This window comes from Numida meleagris, chromosome 2, assembly GCF_002078875.1.
Source record: "Numida meleagris isolate 19003 breed g44 Domestic line chromosome 2, NumMel1.0, whole genome shotgun sequence".
Lineage (NCBI taxonomy): Eukaryota > Metazoa > Chordata > Aves > Galliformes > Numididae > Numida > Numida meleagris.
Window position 1 is genome coordinate 52,592,869 of NC_034410.1, and position 19,231 is coordinate 52,612,099.

The following is a 19,231-nucleotide window of genomic DNA, read 5'->3' on the forward strand; positions in this document are numbered from 1 at the left end:
AAGGGTTGTTAAGCACTGGAACAGGCTCCCCAGGGAGGTGGTTGAGTCACCATCCATGAACATGTTTAAAAATCATTTGTATGTGGTGCTCAGGGATATGATTTAGTGGTGAGTTGTTAGAGTTAGGGTAGTATGGTTAGGTTGAGGTTGGACTTGATGATCTTGAGGGTCTTTTCCAACCTGAGCAACTCTGTGATTCTATGATTTGGCATCTCTCTGGAAAATGGCATCTGAGACACAAGTACTACTGATTGTTGTTACAGCTGCCAATATGCTTATAGTTTTCAATGCATTTTCAACTCCACATACCCCCAAGCCAGCGACACGGAGGCTAATCAATGCCTTACGATTTAATCAGGAAGTGTTGAGAAAGAAGTTGCTGTAGCGTGATACAGATATGCAACTACCCACCTCTGGATGTTCATAACAGTGCTTCATAGTGATTCAAAAAAATACATGGCAGGGCAGAAGAGGCAGACAGAATAAGGTAGTGCAAAAAAAAAACAAAAAAAAACCCTGATGATCAGTAACACACCTTTAATTTTGCGTAGCTGCAATTGTTCAGCAATCAAGAATAGTTTGGCAGTAATCCTTATTACTAACTGGAAACTGGCACTATCAAGGAATAAATGGTAGTCTGAGAAAGTAACCTCTCTGGGTTAGAAAGGTTATTAGAGAGAGAGAAGAAAAATAAGCAAATTAACAAATCACCAGACTACAGGAGTCAGCCCCTTCGCTTCTGCCATTCCCTTGCCCCTGACATAGACAGCTCCAAAGAACAGACCTCTTTAAGGAAAAGTTTTCCTTTTACATACTCTTCCTGCCACTCCTACTGTAGAAGGCAATTTGTTCTTCACACATCACTGAATTAGAAAAAAAAAAAAAAAAAAGTCAAGATTACTCCTCAACAGTAATTACAAAAATGCAGATTTTCTCTTTACTCCTCTCTATGAGACCACTGGGACTCAGATTTGTTGATCTATTTTTTTCATAAAATGCCAGGCAAAACAAACACCAAAAAAAAGCACCACCATAAAAAAAATAGCAACAACAACAAAAAACCAACAAGCAATCACAAAAACAAAAACGCTCACACAAAAAAAAACCCTACCAAAAACCACCAGAAAAAAACAGCAACAACTGAAGATGCAAAATATATAATTTTATTTAATTCCCTACACAGGCTGAAAAACACACTGCTAATGTAACCTATGCAATGCTGTGGAGCAGAGGTGAGAGCTCTCTTCACTTGATGGGAAAAGGTCAACCACTCAAAGCACAGACCCAAGACAAGACACTGATGGTGGGTGCAGAAACTGATCTACCATTTTTCTTGCCAGCATATTGCAGCATGGAAACAAGAAACAGAGGGTCTTTCAGCAGAGGAAAACTTTCCTGCAGAGCCTTTTGTCCAGCTTCAGCCACAGCACTTCGAGACAGGTACAGATGAATTGAAGAGAGGCTAAGAAGAGTAATAGGAAAAGGTGACCTATAAAGAAAGGCCAAATGAGCTGGGCCCATTTTAGACGAAACCAGAGGAAGTTGGACAGGGGTGGAAAGAGTCTCAGTTAAAGATTTTCAACAACCAGCTACCTACACACGTGTCAGAAATTGATCAGGTAGGTTTCTCTTTACTCTGAGGCATGGGGAAAAAAGGATAGATCTCAAGTTCATTTTTCAGTCCAGTATTTCTCTAAGATTTGGTAATGAGCCCTTCAGAATACCAAGAACTACTTCACTTTGGATGAAAGGAAGAAACCACTAAAACAGTTCCATACTGCAAGTTGCCCTTTCTCCCGAATGTTATAATTTACCTTATTATAATTTATTCCCATGCTAAAAGATTCTTCACACTGCCAGCACTGAAGAAAGACCCTTAAAGTGTCACTGAGAATCAAGCCAAAATATTAGTTAAGTTCTTTACTCAAATCTCTTCCATAAAATAACATCTCTAAAATTAAAGGATTATAGTTCTTAGGTCTTGATAAAGTACAATTAGCTATCAGTGTTCTGAATAAAAGAGTTTTAAACAGAAGGTTACAGCAGCATTAAAAAAAAAAGATTAACACATCGGTAGAGTCTGTGCACACAGTCCTTCAGTAACACTGGACAGGGAATTTAAAGGAAAATACTTCAGAGAAGTAAATGAATATTCTTTCCAGCAGAATGATTTCTTTAAAGACAGAAATTAAAATTATGCAGATCTTCTTTTTCTCCTCTATTTCATAGCAGGTTTTTTATTCCATAAGAATCACTTTGAAGGTAAAATATATCCACTACCCCACTCAATTAAGATGAAAAGAAGAAAGACAGAGAAAAAGAACACTCCAAGGGCCAAGTATGTAAGACTGAAAGAACTATTCAGTCAATAATCATCAAATTTTCCCTGAATTATATTTAATAAGAATATAAAGGTTAGAAGAAGAGATGGATGGGTTACAAGAGAAGTTAAAGTGAAAGCTCTAAAATGTTGCTTCAAATGTTGCCCTTTTGTGTCCACTTAAAAAGAATCACGTTATCACAGAACTACTTGCTGCAAGTCAGATTTCTGTTAGTATTCTAGATTTAAGATGTGCATACACGGCTCTGCAATCAGCTAGTAGAAGAGACAAAGGCTTTGTAAGCAATACATACAACAGTTAATAATGCTTGACAGACTTCAGTCCAAGTACTAGCAGTCATAGATCTCAGACATCAAAATTTTCACCGATGACAAAGGAAGAAATTCTAAGTTAGCTCCCACTTGAATGCTACAGTCTTCCCTTCTAGCTCAACTTTGTAGTGAAGGACAAGAGGAAATGAAGCTTCTCCTGTCCTCCCTCATACATTTTGTTGTTCATCTAGTGGCAAATATGTGCCAGGTTCTGATGTATGAACAAAAATGTTCGTACATTTCTAAGTTTTGTCTCACTTGTTTACTCTGATAGTCAGCCTTACTGTATTTATTAAACTATTTATCCATGAATCCTTGCTCACAACAACTGAAAATCCTAAAGACAAGTAACAATGGGTGCATAGCAACCTGGAATTACACTGTGTTTGATCGTTCCACTAGAAAATGAGAAACCACTGGAATGCAGTTATTTTGCACCATAAAACCACCTGCATAAACACTTCTGGGGCAGAAATCCAGGATTTTCTGGATGTCATGGTTTTATGATTTTGGTTATCGGTATTCCACATCATAACATCATGTAGTACACTGGGAGTTAAAGAGTTAATGCTCCAGTTCTATGGATTGTGAATAGCTCCAGGTACCTGGTTCTCAGAAGAGAAGAACTACACTTCCCAGAGGACTTCTCGTTGTTCTGTTACCATTTTCTGTTCAGAGGGAAAGATAAAAACTGTTCGCGTATCACGAGACGTTCCCCTTTTTTTGCTCTCTGCTCCCCTTCTGCTCATCCTGGCAGCGTCTCTCTCTCCCTTGCCATCTTGCCGCCAGCATTAGAGTAGGGCCTTTTGGTTTTCGGACACTCTCTCTCATTTTATTTGATTTATTAGCTTCAATTTCAATTATATTGTATTATATTGTGTTACTTTGCATTCTGATACCTTATTTAATAAATCAGTTTGTTTCTCCTCAGATCGTTGCCGCTGTTTTATTTTTAGGCCCATCTCTCTACCCTTTCCCTTTTCCCAGGGCATGGGTCCGTGGATCTCCCTGCACCATTATTCACGGAACCAGGCCAAACCTGCCCATAAACCATTGATAATGGATTTAAATGCCATTAGAGGAAACAAGCACTATTCCTCCTTCAGACCTACTTCCTCACCTAACATATAGAATTCTATATAACCACTGTACTTGCCTTTGATCATGTATGATGTCCTGCCACTAACACAGAAATAATCAAAAGAAAAAGTAGACACTCTATTTTAATACTCATCCCACTTCACAAATGCAAGCAGATTTTCTATAAGGAATAAAGAGGACAGTTTGTTTCAGACCTTGGTGAGAGGCATCAGATGTTCTTTGTCAACCTCTCTTAGGAGCACAGTAAGTTTTTCAAGAGGCTGCTGCAAAGCCTTAGCTCTGATGGAGGCCTAAAATGAGACAGATTGAAAGCTGAGCTATAAACCAGAGGAAGAAGGACCAGTGGCCTAAGAAAATAAGGTGTTTTAGGCTACCTGTGTATTTTTAAAACTTATAGCTGGGAAAAGCAATTAAAGATAAAGCAGAAAAAGCATCCCACTGCCTGCCACTATGTGAGTCTCACAGCTGCTTCCTCCCCAGCTGTTATTCAAAATGAAATGACAGTTATGGATGAGAGTGCTCCACTGTTTTCTGCCCTTACACAAAACAGTGGTTTTCAAGGAAGAAGCAACAGTTTGAAATCAGCTCTAGCTGCTCGTTTTGTTTCCACCTATTAGGCCTTTTACACTAAACATGGCAAATAAGCTTCATCTTCAAAGGATCTGAGCAGAAGATAAAAGTTACTAAAGGAAATATCAACCATCTTTTGGATATGAAAAAACATTAATAACTGAAAAACTAGTAAAATACACTAATTTGGCCTTTTCTCAATAGTTGTGCATATGCATACTTGTCTAGGGTGTTCAGATTATGTTCACTGCTACCACATGGCCAGTTCGTTAAAGTACCATGCACAAAGTAGACAGCGGCTTCACTGACTGAACAGATACCGTCCTCAACATTTTACTTTTATTTAGAAAAATATTGCTTTCATGACTTCGTGTTTATTATTGACATACCTGTCCTGACGTCCTTCTGTGATGTGGTAGAGATGATTAGCACCTCCATCAGCACAAGCTCTCAGTGCAGCTGCAAGTGAAGAAAGAGAGCATCAATATATTGGCATTTTAAACAAAACACCACTTCTGTTTCCTACACTGCTGACATTTCTGTGTAAGCTCACTGTCCATTGTTTGTAGGGAATAAACTTTCCAATCTCAGTGCCTAAAGCTTTCTATATTTGACTTGTTCTCTTCTTTCTCTAAAAAAACATTTTAACGGCTTTCATCAGCCTAATGCCAATCTTCACCCAACTATGTCACTACACTTTCCAAATAGCTGCTTCTGTCTGTCCTAACCTAGTGCCCATTCAGCTTTAACTGAACGGGAGGGCAAGTATTCAAAATCTGAAAAGGGAGCATCTGCCACACATGGGCATGTACCTGTCTAAGGAAGCTGAAACTTGCACCTTTTATCTAACAATCCTCCTTCAGCCAAAATGTTACTAAAGACTTGCATAAAAACTAGCAAAAAAGAGGTAAGGCATTATAAACACTGTTTACTGTCCCCCAAATTGCATAAAAATGATAATTCCACTACAGTTCCCAGACTGCTCTACAGACTGTTCGAATTATCTGAAATAAAGCCGGGGGGCTAAAACCAAGCCTTAAACCTTGATGGGTCCTGGTACAAAAGGAACAAAACCACTATCAATTTCACTGCTTACACAACTTCTGACTGCATAGAACATGCACTGCTAATTCCAGTTGATTTAAACACAGATGTGCCTTTGTATTTTGGTTCCTTTATTGGATTTTTGAAAGAAGTTAGATTTTAGAAAAAAGTATTCTAATGCTGTTACTATATAATCAGATATAAATAGTGTATTTTATTCATGAGCACTTCCATTAAGGATAATTCAGCTAACCTGCAGTTCTTAGACAAGAACTTTTATATATGATATGCTAATAAAGACTGAAAATGACCATGACAATAATAGTCTTTATCAGCTCTGTTCAGAGATGCACAGGTCAGGTAAGTGCAGCATGCACTAGTACAGAGTGTTCCTTACAGTTCTGAGAACAGAGAGATGGGCTGGTAGATCAGAGAGGGCTGAAAGTTGGAGTATTTGGGGGGTGGTAGTGAAAAGGTGAGGAGAAAATCAAAGAGATACAAAGAAAAGCAACAGCCTGCCAAAGTTCAGGGAAAAAAAGCGTAAATAATCAGATCAGGTACTTTCTGCCACTGAGAATTCATATTTCAGCTAAAGCTACTTTCCTTTGGTGTTAGTTTCTCAGTTGGAATGGCCTCTCATCAGTGATATAGACCTAGTTTTTTGGTCTCATTCAGTAGGAAATCTGGCCTGCCTCTCTAGCTTAGTAATCAGCTTTGCCAGATTATACAAATTTGGCCAACAGAGTTCATCTGACTGCACTTCTGTATCTACTATCTTCTTTAAGCTGTTCCTTTTTATTTGGCTGCTGAACTCCCAGCACAGGGAATGTTCCTTGTGTTAAATCCACTACTCAGTACAATGCAACCTTGGCTGAGGCTTCTTGGAAAAAAAGAAAAAAAGGCAGAGAGGAACAAAAGCTGCTATCCATCACATGAGTAGTTTGGGGTACAGCAGCTTCTTTCCAGCAGACAACAAGAATCTATATGGCTGGAGAACTAGCATGAAACTTCTCAGTATCTTTTCTATCAATGCTCCTGCTCCAACAAGACCTATTCTTTCTTATCCACACCCATACTCTCATATCCATGTAATCACAATGCCCACTACTGTAAGCACTAATGTTCTCAGTCTCTTTGTACAGATTGTGCTCTGTTTTGCCTCCTCACCCTACTTTTCCCACTCCTTCCAGCCACCAACTGTAACCATACTAACAGGCCAAGGTCAAGCAGATTTGATCCTAACATACCTTATTAGATGAAATAATTTCTAAATTATAGGTGCTTGCCAGCTGCTTACAATGGTTCTTGATGATAAATATTAACATCATCAGACAGGAAGAACATAATTTTCCTCTCCTACATTTGACTGGAGCCTTTAAAGTTCTCTCACTTGAGGTTATAGTGGAAACTGCAGATATAATACATCTAAGCAAGGTTTGGGACCTAGCCACTACCGAGTCTCTTCTCTCCCCTCAAGCTACAAAAGCAATTCATCACTTGAGACATTCATTATAACCAAAACCATAAGAAGTCTGAAGGAAAATCATTTTCTAATTTCAGGAACTTAAGCTGCCAAAACCACACTTCCTTGCCATAGAGACACAGCCTTTTCCTTCTAAGGACAGTGATTTTTAAACTGTTCTCTCATATTTTAAACACATAAGTGGCTTACGACTTCCATAAAAAAAGAAGAGATGAGATGCAGAAAGTGAGAGACAAAATGTCTCATTTACTCAAAGACAGCCAGAGCAATCTTTATCTCAATGGACTTCCCAGAAGGTATGCCTGGCCTAATACTGCATCTAACCTTATTATCTTAACAGTATGTGACCAAAACCCAAAACAAACTGGGTATTATGAAAAAAGAAAAAAAGTCAGCCTTCATTCAGACTGGTACATGTAAAATACTGAGACTCTTTCTATCACCTACAGGTGCCTAACAACAGGTCTATGATACTTGTATGTTGTTCACATGGAGATAGGACTACTATTTGATACCTCAAATTAAAACAGTTGCCTTATATAGTTAGAATTTTCCCCACATATTTATTCTCATCACTCAACAGCATTGTGAAGTTATTTAGAGAAACTATTTATGAGATACTGATCCTTTACCAGCAAGTTAATAACTTACACTGGAACAAACCAAAGCTGCATGTGCTTTAAGTAACCATTAGGTAATTAACTGATTGACTGGAGACCAGTACATCATATTATTTCTACCGCTACCAAGCCCTGCTTGATAAAAAGCAATTATACATATTAGCTGAAAGAACATGTAACATTATTATCTGTAAGTGTTTATAAGGAGATAGTCAGCAATTCCAGACTTAAAATTCAGATAGAAAATTTCTAAGGGAAGATAATGGGAACTGATTTTACGCAAGATTTTTCTTTTGTATTAGTGACAAAATTGCTTTACAAACAACAATGTGACCAATGTGCATCATGGCAACTGTGCAGGCAAATCTAGCAGTCTCTAGGCACTTTGCAACGGGTCACATTAAGCCTCATTAATTATTTTAGCAGAAACTGAAGGATCTGAATAAGATTAGGGCATTGTTTTGCTTGACACCATGAAAACAGAGATACCTTATTTCAAGAAGTTTATGATTCAAATAGATTTAAAAGAAAATATGCAAATGAGAAGGTGAAAAGAGACATAGAGAGATGACATGCTCACAGATGCATAAATCAAAGAGAAGCAACCAAAACTGATTGCTAGGTTCAGAGAGGGAAGAATAACTTACAAGGTCAGCCAAGACAGGGAGTGTCCTGCCCACACCTTCTCTTTTGGATCCAGAGGGTACTACACCATTACTGGAGATCCCTCAGATCTGCCAGGCGCCTTGCATGCCATCCAGCTTATTCCAGTCAGAAAGCATGGAGTTGGTAAAAATGTTATTTAAAGGATGTCAGATAATCCCACTTCTCTGAGCTGACCCAGACAAAGGAGTAGTTGTCCAAGCTGCTTGCTGAGCTCTGATAGGACAGGAGGACCATTGCCTCCATCAAAGATGCTGCGACCTGCAGCTGGGAGATTGTTTTTTCAGCCAGCACACCTGGAAGCAGAAGAGATGCGTGCCCTTAGCCACCATGCTCAGCTGGACAGCCCCAGGGTATGGTGACATGCTTTTGTCCTGAGAGGAGATGACACTAAGAGCACAAGGGCACAAGTGCCCTGCAGCTCCAGCTCCGTGTAAAGAACTGTTCCTTGGATTACCACACATCACAATGTTTCCAGCCTGAATATTCTGTCCTAAATTCCACTCCTCAAAAATATGTTGGTGTATCAAACTGCCATCTTCTCTATGTGTCAAATTCATTGCTGATGCAACTGTCATTCAGTGAACAAGTGAATGAGCGACAGAACACAAAAAACAACTGTTTCACTGCACTACTTAGTGGCAGGGGAGAGCTCAACTGCTACCCATATTACTAGACACAGCAAATGTTGCACCCAACAGTGTCTAAAACTGCAGTCAGACTGAACACAATTCAGTTAACACCCATGCCAAGGAGGAGTCATGTCAAATACATACAGGGAGCTCATTGTACCTCTGAAAGAATTTCAGATAGGCAAAGTGAAGGAAGGACCAAGGTTTTTCTGAGTAAAGATGGTCATTTTAAATGGTGTCTCTTCTGGTGGGAATCTATGAACTATTTTCCTTCAACAATAGAGACAAATATTCGGGCTGCTAGTGAATACAAAATTATTCTAATGTAACAAAAATAATGAAAGCAAAAAGAACTTCTTTTAGTAAATATAAAAAATTTCCTGTAACTGTGAGACAGGATATGAAAAGCATAGCAAATACAGAAAGCAAAGTCCTAACTCTGAGTTTTTGCAGAAGAGAGGCAAGTATCACAAGTTGAATAATCCTGCAGATACAGGCAAAGGAAAAGTCTGTACAGATCAGGTGCAACTCTTGCAGGTTGAGTAAGAGCAGGGCATAAAAAGGGTACAATAAAGGGCAATATATCTATACAAAGCACCAACACCTGAGGAAAAAAACGACAACATTAAAAAAGCATAAAATCTATTACATTCTGCAATTAGTTACTGCAAGGGAAATAAAGCATTTTCTTTAATTTTTTTTAATTAACCCAGGCCTTTGCCTCAATTCAAATTTATGACATCCCCCCTAAGTATATCCTCATGTTTCTTTACTAATCTTACATAACTTTTCTAGGTGTGCAATCTGTTTCCCTTACTGATTCAGTAACCTGGTAACCATAATTAACCTGCCAGCATAATCAACACATAAGAGAATGCTGCATAATTAACAGCTAGGAACCTTATGCATAAAAGACAATATATTTGGCTCACTTGATACATTTGGCTAATACTTTTTTTGTGTCAGTATTAATAAAAACATCAATTACCAATAGCAAAATGCATAATCTGTATTTATGTGCTTTCTCTTTTTCTCATTTGTCCCAAAGAAACTGCAAAAAAATGCTTCACAAATCCACAGCCTTGTACAGCTGCAGAGTGCTAGCCAGAGGATATATTTGCTCAAACTACTGCCTTACGCCCACGTGTTTTTACCTGTGTTATCAGGATTATATGCAATGGCTGTTAGATACCAAATACAGCTCAGTGCAGACATTGTTATTTTGGTACCTCTGCAGCTCTTTTAGCCAATCACCTCTCTGTCAGTCCATACACGTCCTCTGCTTTGCAGCTGGACACTGCTCTTGCTAAGAGCCATTTAACTATTTTAATTAGGTCTATGGTTAAGTTAATTAGACTTGAACTGAAAAGGCTTGGCTCTTGTCATTGGTATTTTAAATGTGCAAGAGCCCATTGGGCTGTAAATAAGCACTGGCAGAAGGTCACCTGCTGTCAGTATGTTCTATGGTTCCAAATAAAATTAAAGAAATATACAGGTGCTTGTCAAGCTGCTGTTACAGGTGAACTTTCATGCTGCTGCAAGGCAGTGGTAGTGGAGACAACCTTCTGCAGGAGTACACAGCACTTTCCAGGACTGTGCCCAATAGAAATTTCACCAAAAATTCCTTCTTCTGACTGTGGTGATTTATGATTTCACATACACTTTTCCAGCCCAGGAACAAATTTTAATTTTTACAAATGCTGTACAAAGCAATGGCTGTTATTCTTAAATTGACTGCATAGCCAAGAAAGGCCCATCTACTGCTGATGGGTCGTACCTGACCTCCATACTATCTGTATCAGTCAGTGAACATGAAAGCCCAGTATGTGTAAATAAATGGTTAGCCAATGCTGGAGCTGACAGCCTGCTTCTTCTGTATGGAACAGATTCTGAAGATCTGCTGCACATCTAGCAAGGTACCTATAGGTTTCCTACAAAACTGCTGCACATCTTTGGTCACTCACTTGGAGCTGTAAGCGTCACAAATATCAGGTAAGCAGAGGCAGGATTCATTAAGCAATTAAATACAGGAACATGAACAAGGAAACAATGCGCTGATGAATTAGGAAACACTATTCTTTTCTCAAGCCATTTGATCAATACTATGATAACACAAACATAGAAATGAAACAAAGGGAAAATCAATCAATTTTACCCACTGACAATAGCCTCCTCTGCATTTTAGCAAAAAACTAAGTTATACAGACCACAAATCAAAACCTTACTTGAACAACAACAACAAAAAATTGTAAAAAAAAAAAAAGAAATCTCAATGCTCACTATAGAAAAAAAGAAGATTAGATCAGCATTTTTTCCAAACAGAGTAGTACCAAAAAAAACCACAACTGCAAGCAAAAAGAAACCCAAGTATCAGTAAGCATACTAGGAGTAATGTGCTGTCAAAGAAAGTCAAGAAAGCAACTATGTTTTCAGGAGACTGAGGTTCTGGACTGCCTTCAGGTACAGTTCCATACAGAGTTCATTACAATTACTCATATTCAAGGCTGCTGAGTTTGAAGTAATCTCTTGTCAATGTTAGATTTAATATTCCAGCAACTCTCACATAGTGCATGACTTTCTCTTTTCTTCCCTGCCATCCTTCTCAGAGTCTGTCAGACAGGGAGCTCTGGTGTCCACCAAACTGCCTTGCATCCCTGGCTGAAACACGCTCTGCAGGCCCAGCTGTGGGAGTGCCCCTGTGCTGTCTTGGTGCTAAACCAAGGGGATGGAGCCCAGGCATAAAGCACAGTACATACTGCCATCATTTACACTAATAGCTATGTGACCTTCTCATGACAAGGCTGAGTGTTCATGCCCCTGCAGATAGAATCAGGAGGAAGCTTATTCTTTTCAGTTCTCCCTTTTTACACTCTCTCCTTGAGAAATGACAGCTAAACCGATAATTTAATCAGATTCTTGCCTTACGCTGCTGAAATGTAAGGAAATTTCACAGTCTTTTTCAGATCAGAAAGGAACTAAAGGTCTCCACCATCTCAGTTCTGCGTCCTGTTGCTGGCAGGCCCCTGATGCCAGGAACTGCCTGGAGAGTCACAATGCCTCCCCTCAGCCACACATGGCAGCTCCAGGGGCTGGGCTGGGTCCCAATTCCCTGACTGACTGGGAAGTGCTCCTGCTGAGCAGGGCTGGCCCTGGACAACATGGCCCTGCTCTGGCACATGTGCAGCCGAGGCCGGAGGCCTTCACCCAGCAGCCCAGCAGGGGACTGGGCCACAGCCCTGGCATCCAGAGACTCCACAGCTGTGAAGCCTGCATTTGGGATGCACATGAATCCCTTGATTTTTTTTTAAGATATGGAGAGGTATTCCAGCAGGAACTAACCAGCACGGAGGCTCTGCACAACACTGTATCCACACCAAAGGATGGATGCCATCAAGATTGTGGCCACTGATAAAGATCTGGGACCAACTTCTGACTGAGGCTGCAAGCAGTGCATTCTCCATGCTCTCTGAACAGAGGGAAGCACAGATAGCTCTACTTTGGAGGCAGGGAGAGGCCTGCCATGGTAAAGAAACCTCTTGGAATTACTTGTCTAAAACATTGGTCGCAGATAATAACGTAACTTCATTTATGACAGATTCACCCTTTTTTGTGATTGACCCACATGTCTGTTCCTTTCTCTCAGCTCTCACATTTTGGCAGCAGCAGTTTTCTCAAAAAAACAGGAAACATAAAACCAACTATGAGGGAGACTCAGTCTTACCTGGTTCATTACATATTTGGAATCACTGGAGGTACATACACACAGGCACTTGAATTACCATAAACTGGAATGGCTTCATGGAATTGGTGGATTTGCACTGCAATAACTCTGGTACTGGCATCTAATCACAGCTCTAAGGATGAACGTGAACACTATTTTGATATTTAAAAGTACTCCTTTCAGGAGAGAAAAAGCTTTATCTGTTCTACATCAGGGCTAATCTTGATCCCCAAAATCTTTCTACAAAGAATAAATCTTAGATTGAAATAATATTCCTGCTAAGCCTTCCTTTCTGCCAGAAAGGAATTGGTCAAGAAGGAAGTCAGTGGTCAAGAAGGAAGGTCAGCTAGTATAAATTAGCAGGCAGACATGACAGATCAGATCTGTGGTATAAGTTCATCAAATATGTATTTCTTTTGTCATAAATATTTTTAAGAAGAGTAGGAAGGTCCATAATGAAGGACAAAACACAGTATTTGCATTTTTAAAATAAGAGATGCGTGTTAACATTTTAAAAAGAAAAAAACACCAAAACCAATCATTCTGGGGAAGTTTTTAGCTATACTGATGAAAAGACACTTTAAGTCATCATAGGACACAAATTCCTTATTTGGCTGGGCAGAGTCAGCTACAAACCTATCTAGAAATCTGAAAGAATGCATCTGTAATTCTGAGGGCAAAATGGTATTTCTCATCTGAATGAAGAAGGAGAGGAGGAGCAGGAGCTGTTATCTGGTAACAGTGACAGGACCTGAGGAAACAACATGAGGAGTGTCAGGGGTCAGGTTGGGTGTTAAGAAAAGGTTCTTCATCAAGAGTGTTGGACAGGCCCTGGAACAAGCTCTCAAGGGCAGTGGTCATGGCACCATGACTGCCAGAGTTCAAAGAGTGTATGGACAACGCTCTCAAACATAGTTTGAATTTTGGATACAGAGCCAGGAGTTGGACTCAGTGGTCCTTGTGGGTCCCTTCCAGCTCAAGATATTCTATGATTTTATCAATTTTCTTCAACAGAACAAATGGAAAAACAATATTCTCCCTGGAAAGAAAACCCAACATCTATGTAGAAAAAGTATGGTTATGAATGAAGATGGCTTAGCAGTAGCTTCCTGGTTCAAAAAAGTGACGAAGAAACAAGTACGTTGATTTAATTAAGGCTGTAAGAGAGCCTTAACATGAAATTTCCAAATAAAAATATTTGTAGGAAGCAATCTAGTATTTACTGAAAAAAAGCCAACTGTGTTCTCAAGAGAAATAAACTTCTGCCCAGTATCTCTCTTCACAGCAAGGCTGTACTCAGAATCTGAGTCATGTAAAACACAACATGTGTTGTAGTAGGCATGTTACTGAGTACTCAGTCTCATAATCTGAAGGTCGTGATTTCGATCCTCACACAGGGCACCAAATGTAGTGAAGACCACCACATCTGATATTCCGTTCATAACTTGTCACCCTGCCCGCAAGGACTACTTTCTGTCCCCGGTCACCTCGTCGCATTTACACATCAATATGATGAGCGGCAAAATGGCGTTTATTGTTAAAAGCTACAAAACTATATAGTATATCTTATCTTTTACTAGACTGTTCCAGAAGCTCATGCTCTACCGACTGTGATCAATTAATTATAATTGCCATTGCCATCGGACCAGCCACGTCGACAGTTCCTGCCTCCGGCGTCACTCCTCAGATGTCAATCACTGCTGAGGAATGCGAAAGGGGCGTGTCGGAACACCCACCGTCGTCTCCGCCAATCACCTCGCAGCAGACTCCTGAGACTCCGCCTCCGTATCAGCAGGATTCGTTGTATCCTTCATTAAGCAATGTCTCAGGGGCGGAAACCAGAGAAGCTTGTACCCACCTATCAAGGGGTGGACTATCCACGCCGGTGCCACCTGGCCCCTACAAGGGGGTGGCGCAGCCTGGCCCCCCCGGGGGAGGGATAACATCGGAAAAGGCAGTGAAGCAAAGGGGGCGGCACCGATGGGCGTGCTCAGAATGCTGATTGGTCAGAGATAGTGCAGGGCTTGACTGTACAATCCCCGTCTCCGCCCATGGGGATGGCCAGGGGAAGTGAGCAAGCAGCTATGGAACGGCATGGAACCAGGGTTCCCTATGGCTGCTGCAGCTGCTCCGTGCCACACCACACCATGCAGTTCCAACCACAGGCTCAGTATACCCAGATAGCTCAGTGGGTAGAGTATCAGACTCTTAATCCTAGGGTTGTGGGTTCAAGTCCTACACTGGGCATTCTTCCACAAATGCCACAATCCTTTTGTGATCAGTTAAAGGGATCGGACCTCAGGTCTGACATTCATGCCACAGGTTCAGCTTTTGCAGCTAGGCTGCTGGCTCGCATAGGCCAGGAAGGATATCCTAGCTCAGAGGTGCCAAGCCTTTTTACCACCAGAAATGCTATTGCAGACAGAGTAGCCAACGTGCTTATTTTTACAGTTCAAGAGGCTTGCGATTCTATCTTATATGTCGATGTGTTAGCAAGAATGTTTTCCATCCCTTTGATCCCCTTGTCTGCAGCCAGGATTGCTGTTCACACATGCCCTCACTGTAATTCTACACCTAAGAAAGGCGCAGGAGTTAACCCTTGCAGCCTCGGACCTATGCAGGTCTGGCAGACAGATTTCACCTGGGAACAGCGTTTCTCTCCCTGTGCCCTGGCTTGCAGTTACGGTAGATACTTCCTCCACTGTTATCATGGCCACACAGCATGCGAAGTCCAACTCAAAGGCAGCGCAAAGTCATTGGGCTGCTACTGTCATAAGCCTGCCTAGACAAATTAAGACTGATAATAGCTCCTGCTTCATTTCCCGTTCAACTCAAAATTGGCTAGCATTGTGGGGAATCTCTTCTTCTACAGGGATCCCTGGTAATTCCCAAGGACAAGCCATAGTAGAACGTTCTAATTGCCTCCTCAAGGAAAAGCTACATATCCTTGGGTAGGGGGAAGGATAAAGAGGGAAGACACGTGTCAGCAGGCAAGCTGAGATACAAGCAAAGGCTCTTTGTGCATTGAATTATTTCGAATGTGGTGTCTACGGAAGAACCCTTCACATAGAAGCATTGGCAGCCTGAACTCTTAAGTTAGGGTCTAGCCCTATGTGGGTTTCAGCGTGATATATTCAGCCTCATCTCAAGGCAGAAAGTTTCTTGCTCATTGGTATTGTTTCAGAATTTGTTACATTAGAGATACTATAGTGAGTGATGAAAAAGGTTGCACTATTCACAGGATGGTATTGTAATAACAACTCTAGTAATGGTATGGCGAAGTAGGTGATTTTCCTGTGTTGGTAATGCAGCCTTAAGAATTAGAATTATTAGGTATAAGTTAGGTTACTGTGTGCTGCTTCTATTTTAGTAGTAGACAAAGTGGAATGAACAGGGTTTAATGTTACCAGTGTTAGAATTTATGGGAATAGCTCTGTTAGTGTAACTTTACCACCTTCATTGTCACTAATTCTTGGTTATGATGTTATTAGCCTGGCAATTGGCATTTTCTTAATTTGTAAAGGCAAAACCTGGAAAAGAATCCCTGTCAAAGGGATGACCCTGTACTATAGAATGATAAACTGTTTTCATCCCACTAGTCAGGATTTTAGAAATATGACTACACATCACTCGAGACAAAGGCACACGCTATCTTACTTTGATTCCACATGTGATTTTGATGTAGGATTCTGGAGTATTGCCCAACAGATTTTTAGTTCACTGGTACCTTCAATTGGCACCTATATCAGGGGCCCAAATGCCCCCCAGTGAAGAATGATCTTGGGACAGAATGAAGTATTCGGATAGTTTTAAGGGAACAGATAGTTGTGTCTATAGTTGCAAATGTTTTGTTTCGTAGAGAGAGTTAACCTCGGTAGTTTATTTTGCTTTGTGAACGGGTGTTCCACTTGGGCTCTGTATATCGCACTGGCCACGCGGATGCAGTGTCCAAATGGAAAAAACCCTGCAGACCCTGAGAAGAATAAAAGCAGGAGAGAGTCTGTGGTGAGTGAGAGAGGAGAAGTGCACTTTGAAGCAGGGGACGCCCTGCTGGCACTGCCTATCACATCTACCACTGGCGTGTTTCTTCTTTCTCCTTTCTGATGGTTTGCCACCTTTCAAGGGTCAATAAGTAATAATGCACTAGCTTAGGGAGTTTCTGATTTCTGCTTACAGCATTATCTAGAATGGATGCACGTGTGTGTGAGAGTGTGCGTGTGTTGACTGGAGCTCGTGACCCTTTGTGCAGCTCTGAGTGCATGGTTTGCTTGTCTCAGCTCCTTAGACATCCTGTCTCTCACATTCAAACATACCCTGAAACAGCACCGCTCAGCTTTAGCCACACTCACCAAGTTAGGATGTTAGTCAGCTAAGGAGAGTAATACTCCTAGTGATGTTTTAGCTCGCTTGCCACTAGTATCAATTCTATCTGGCATGCAACTCTATGGAGTTGTGGATTTTCTATTAGGCCAAAGGCATGGCTGTAAGCACCTTAAAAGCAGGTGTTGTACAATTTTAGTGATCATTCAAAATCAGTATATCAGAGTATACAAGAATTGAAGATTTTCTCCAATCAGTTACAGGTACACACAGAATGGGACCTTCAGGGACTTTTTCCAGGTTGTAGCCTTGGGCCATAGGCCAAACAAGTGTTCATCTTTTTAATGGGTTTGGCAATATTTTATGTTATTATGTTATGTTTGCCTTGTATCTTTCTTTCGTTTAGCATGTCAATAGAAAGACTGGCTTACTGGACGATCAAGCAAGCTAATCTGACGATCCTTATGTTTGATGTAATGTTAGAAGATTTGAATAATGTGTGATATGCGCTTTTGTAGAATAGAGCAGCTATGCTAACCACTGCACCACCTACACCAGATCTCCTCAGGCTTAAGGCCATGGACATTAGGGTTTGAGTTTTCATTTGCAGGAGTTGCTGGAGGAAGACCTAAGCCCAGCAAGCTCAAGTGGGAAGAAGACCTCGACAAGAGACCGCAGATTTCTTTGAGAATCATTCTTCGAAGTGACCACCTGCTTACGGCGTCTGTTTTCTCATGCTTTCGACTTAGCCTTGGTGCTGCACACCCAGAACAGCATTTTGTGTGGCATGGAAAATGAGCAAGGTGGCTTGACTACTCTGAGTGCCTTGTCATCTACATGGAGTCCATTTGCTGGAAATGGCTCAAAAGTCAGGTGTTCACGAATAGGTGATGATTTCATTAAGGGCTAGCATCATTACTTGAAAAACACTATTCTAGAAGTTTTATCATAGAAGGCTCTTTACACACAATCTATCGATTTGGGACTGTAGGTTTAGTGCGTTTTAGCTGTATGACTCTGCTTTGTTTTACTTAGAGGATTAGGTATAAGGTTTCTAAGGTTTATTGTTATAATGCTATGCATACTTTGCTTTGTAGGATGCTTACAGCGAGATAACCGCTGTACTACGCTATACTATGGAAACTATGCTTACAGTATAATGGAGTCTTAGATCAGCCTAGAACACCACAGGCTGTGTGAAAGCTAGTAGTAAGTTTTAGGACAGCTAGCAATGACATATGCATTTCTATTATACGCGTGTGTTATAGAGTTTTAATAGTAGATAGCTTAGGTAAGGGATAAGTTTAGGGATAAGATATTTGCAGTCGTGTTTGCGGTCGCGCTGTAACGGGTAAAATTTTATCGCTTATGGAAAGGGGGAGATGTTGTAGTAGGCATGTTACTGAGTACTCGGGTTGTAACGCTGAAGGTCCTTCCTCATATGCTTGCTATTGGTTCACCTACTTTACTTGAACCTGTGTCGTAAGAAGGAGAGGCTGTCCTTCTTTGTTTTCATAACAAGGTGTATAACAAATCCGTGTATGGCCTTTTGGAAGAGAGTGGCCAGAGCGGAATATTCAATATGATTGGCCAGGGGCCTGCATGAGCTTCTGGAACAGTCTAGTAAAAGATAAGATATACTATATAGTTTTGTAGCTTTTAACAATAAACGCCATTTTGCCGCTCATCATATTGATGTGTAAATGCGACGATGTGACCGGGGACAGAAAGTAGTCCTTGCGGGCAGGGTGACAAGTTACGAACGGAATATCAGATGTGGTGGTCTTCACTACAAACATGTGTAAAATTCACAATGTGCCTGTGGGAAAAACAGCACGATGAACCAGTTTTCAAGGTGTCCTCTATTCCTCCCTCAGAAATAAGAAAAAGATCACCACCATGAGACTTTTGCAAAAATTTTCCATTGAAAATATTATGTTGGGGTTCTCCTGAGGATACACACTTAAGATGCAGGTTTCCAGTTGGTGATGCAGATGAGGAGTACAATTCATTAGTTCACCAGAGTGCTGAGATGGATGATCACTAAAATGAGAAAAGTGGATGCTCTGTGTATGCTATTATTAGGATCCTGTTCAAAGCCTATACGAATTGGCAGTTTTACTGAAAAAGCTGATGAGGACCTGAAAGCTTATGTCACACCGAGCAGAAGCAAAATACAAGGTTAAACTGTAAAATAACTTTACTGGAGGTAAATCCAGCCTCACAAGAATTTTAACAGTGTCATAATTTAACATATTTTCAGAGACATATGATTTAGATATTTTTTAGAGAGTCATACAATTAGTGATCCATTTAATATCACTAAAACAACAGATCTCTCTAGTCTGCCATGGAAACTGCTGAAATGCTAAGACTTTAATTTTTATGTTCTTCTGCATCACATGATAGGAAAGGGACTTGCAA

General features: G+C 40.6%; 2 protein-coding genes across 6 annotated transcripts in view; one reads left to right on the plus strand and one right to left on the minus strand.

Moving 5' to 3' along the window:
* TPK1 (thiamin pyrophosphokinase 1) overlaps nucleotides 1–19,231 on the minus strand; it is a 314,743-nt gene that overhangs the window by 197,710 nt on the left and 97,802 nt on the right. For all 5 annotated transcript variants that reach the window (XM_021388536.1, XM_021388538.1, XM_021388539.1 and 2 more), the window contains one exon: nucleotides 4,714–4,783. In XM_021388536.1, the coding sequence (XP_021244211.1) occupies nucleotides 4,714–4,783 (70 nt within the window). The remainder of the gene's footprint in view (nucleotides 1–4,713; nucleotides 4,784–19,231) is intronic.
* Nucleotides 11,031–18,310, plus strand: LOC110394586. The gene is made up of 2 exons (XM_021388540.1): nucleotides 11,031–14,355; nucleotides 14,459–18,310. Exons 1-2 carry the CDS (start codon nucleotides 14,175–14,177, stop codon nucleotides 15,271–15,273), a joined length of 996 nt encoding a protein of 331 aa, XP_021244215.1. The 5' UTR covers nucleotides 11,031–14,174; the 3' UTR covers nucleotides 15,274–18,310.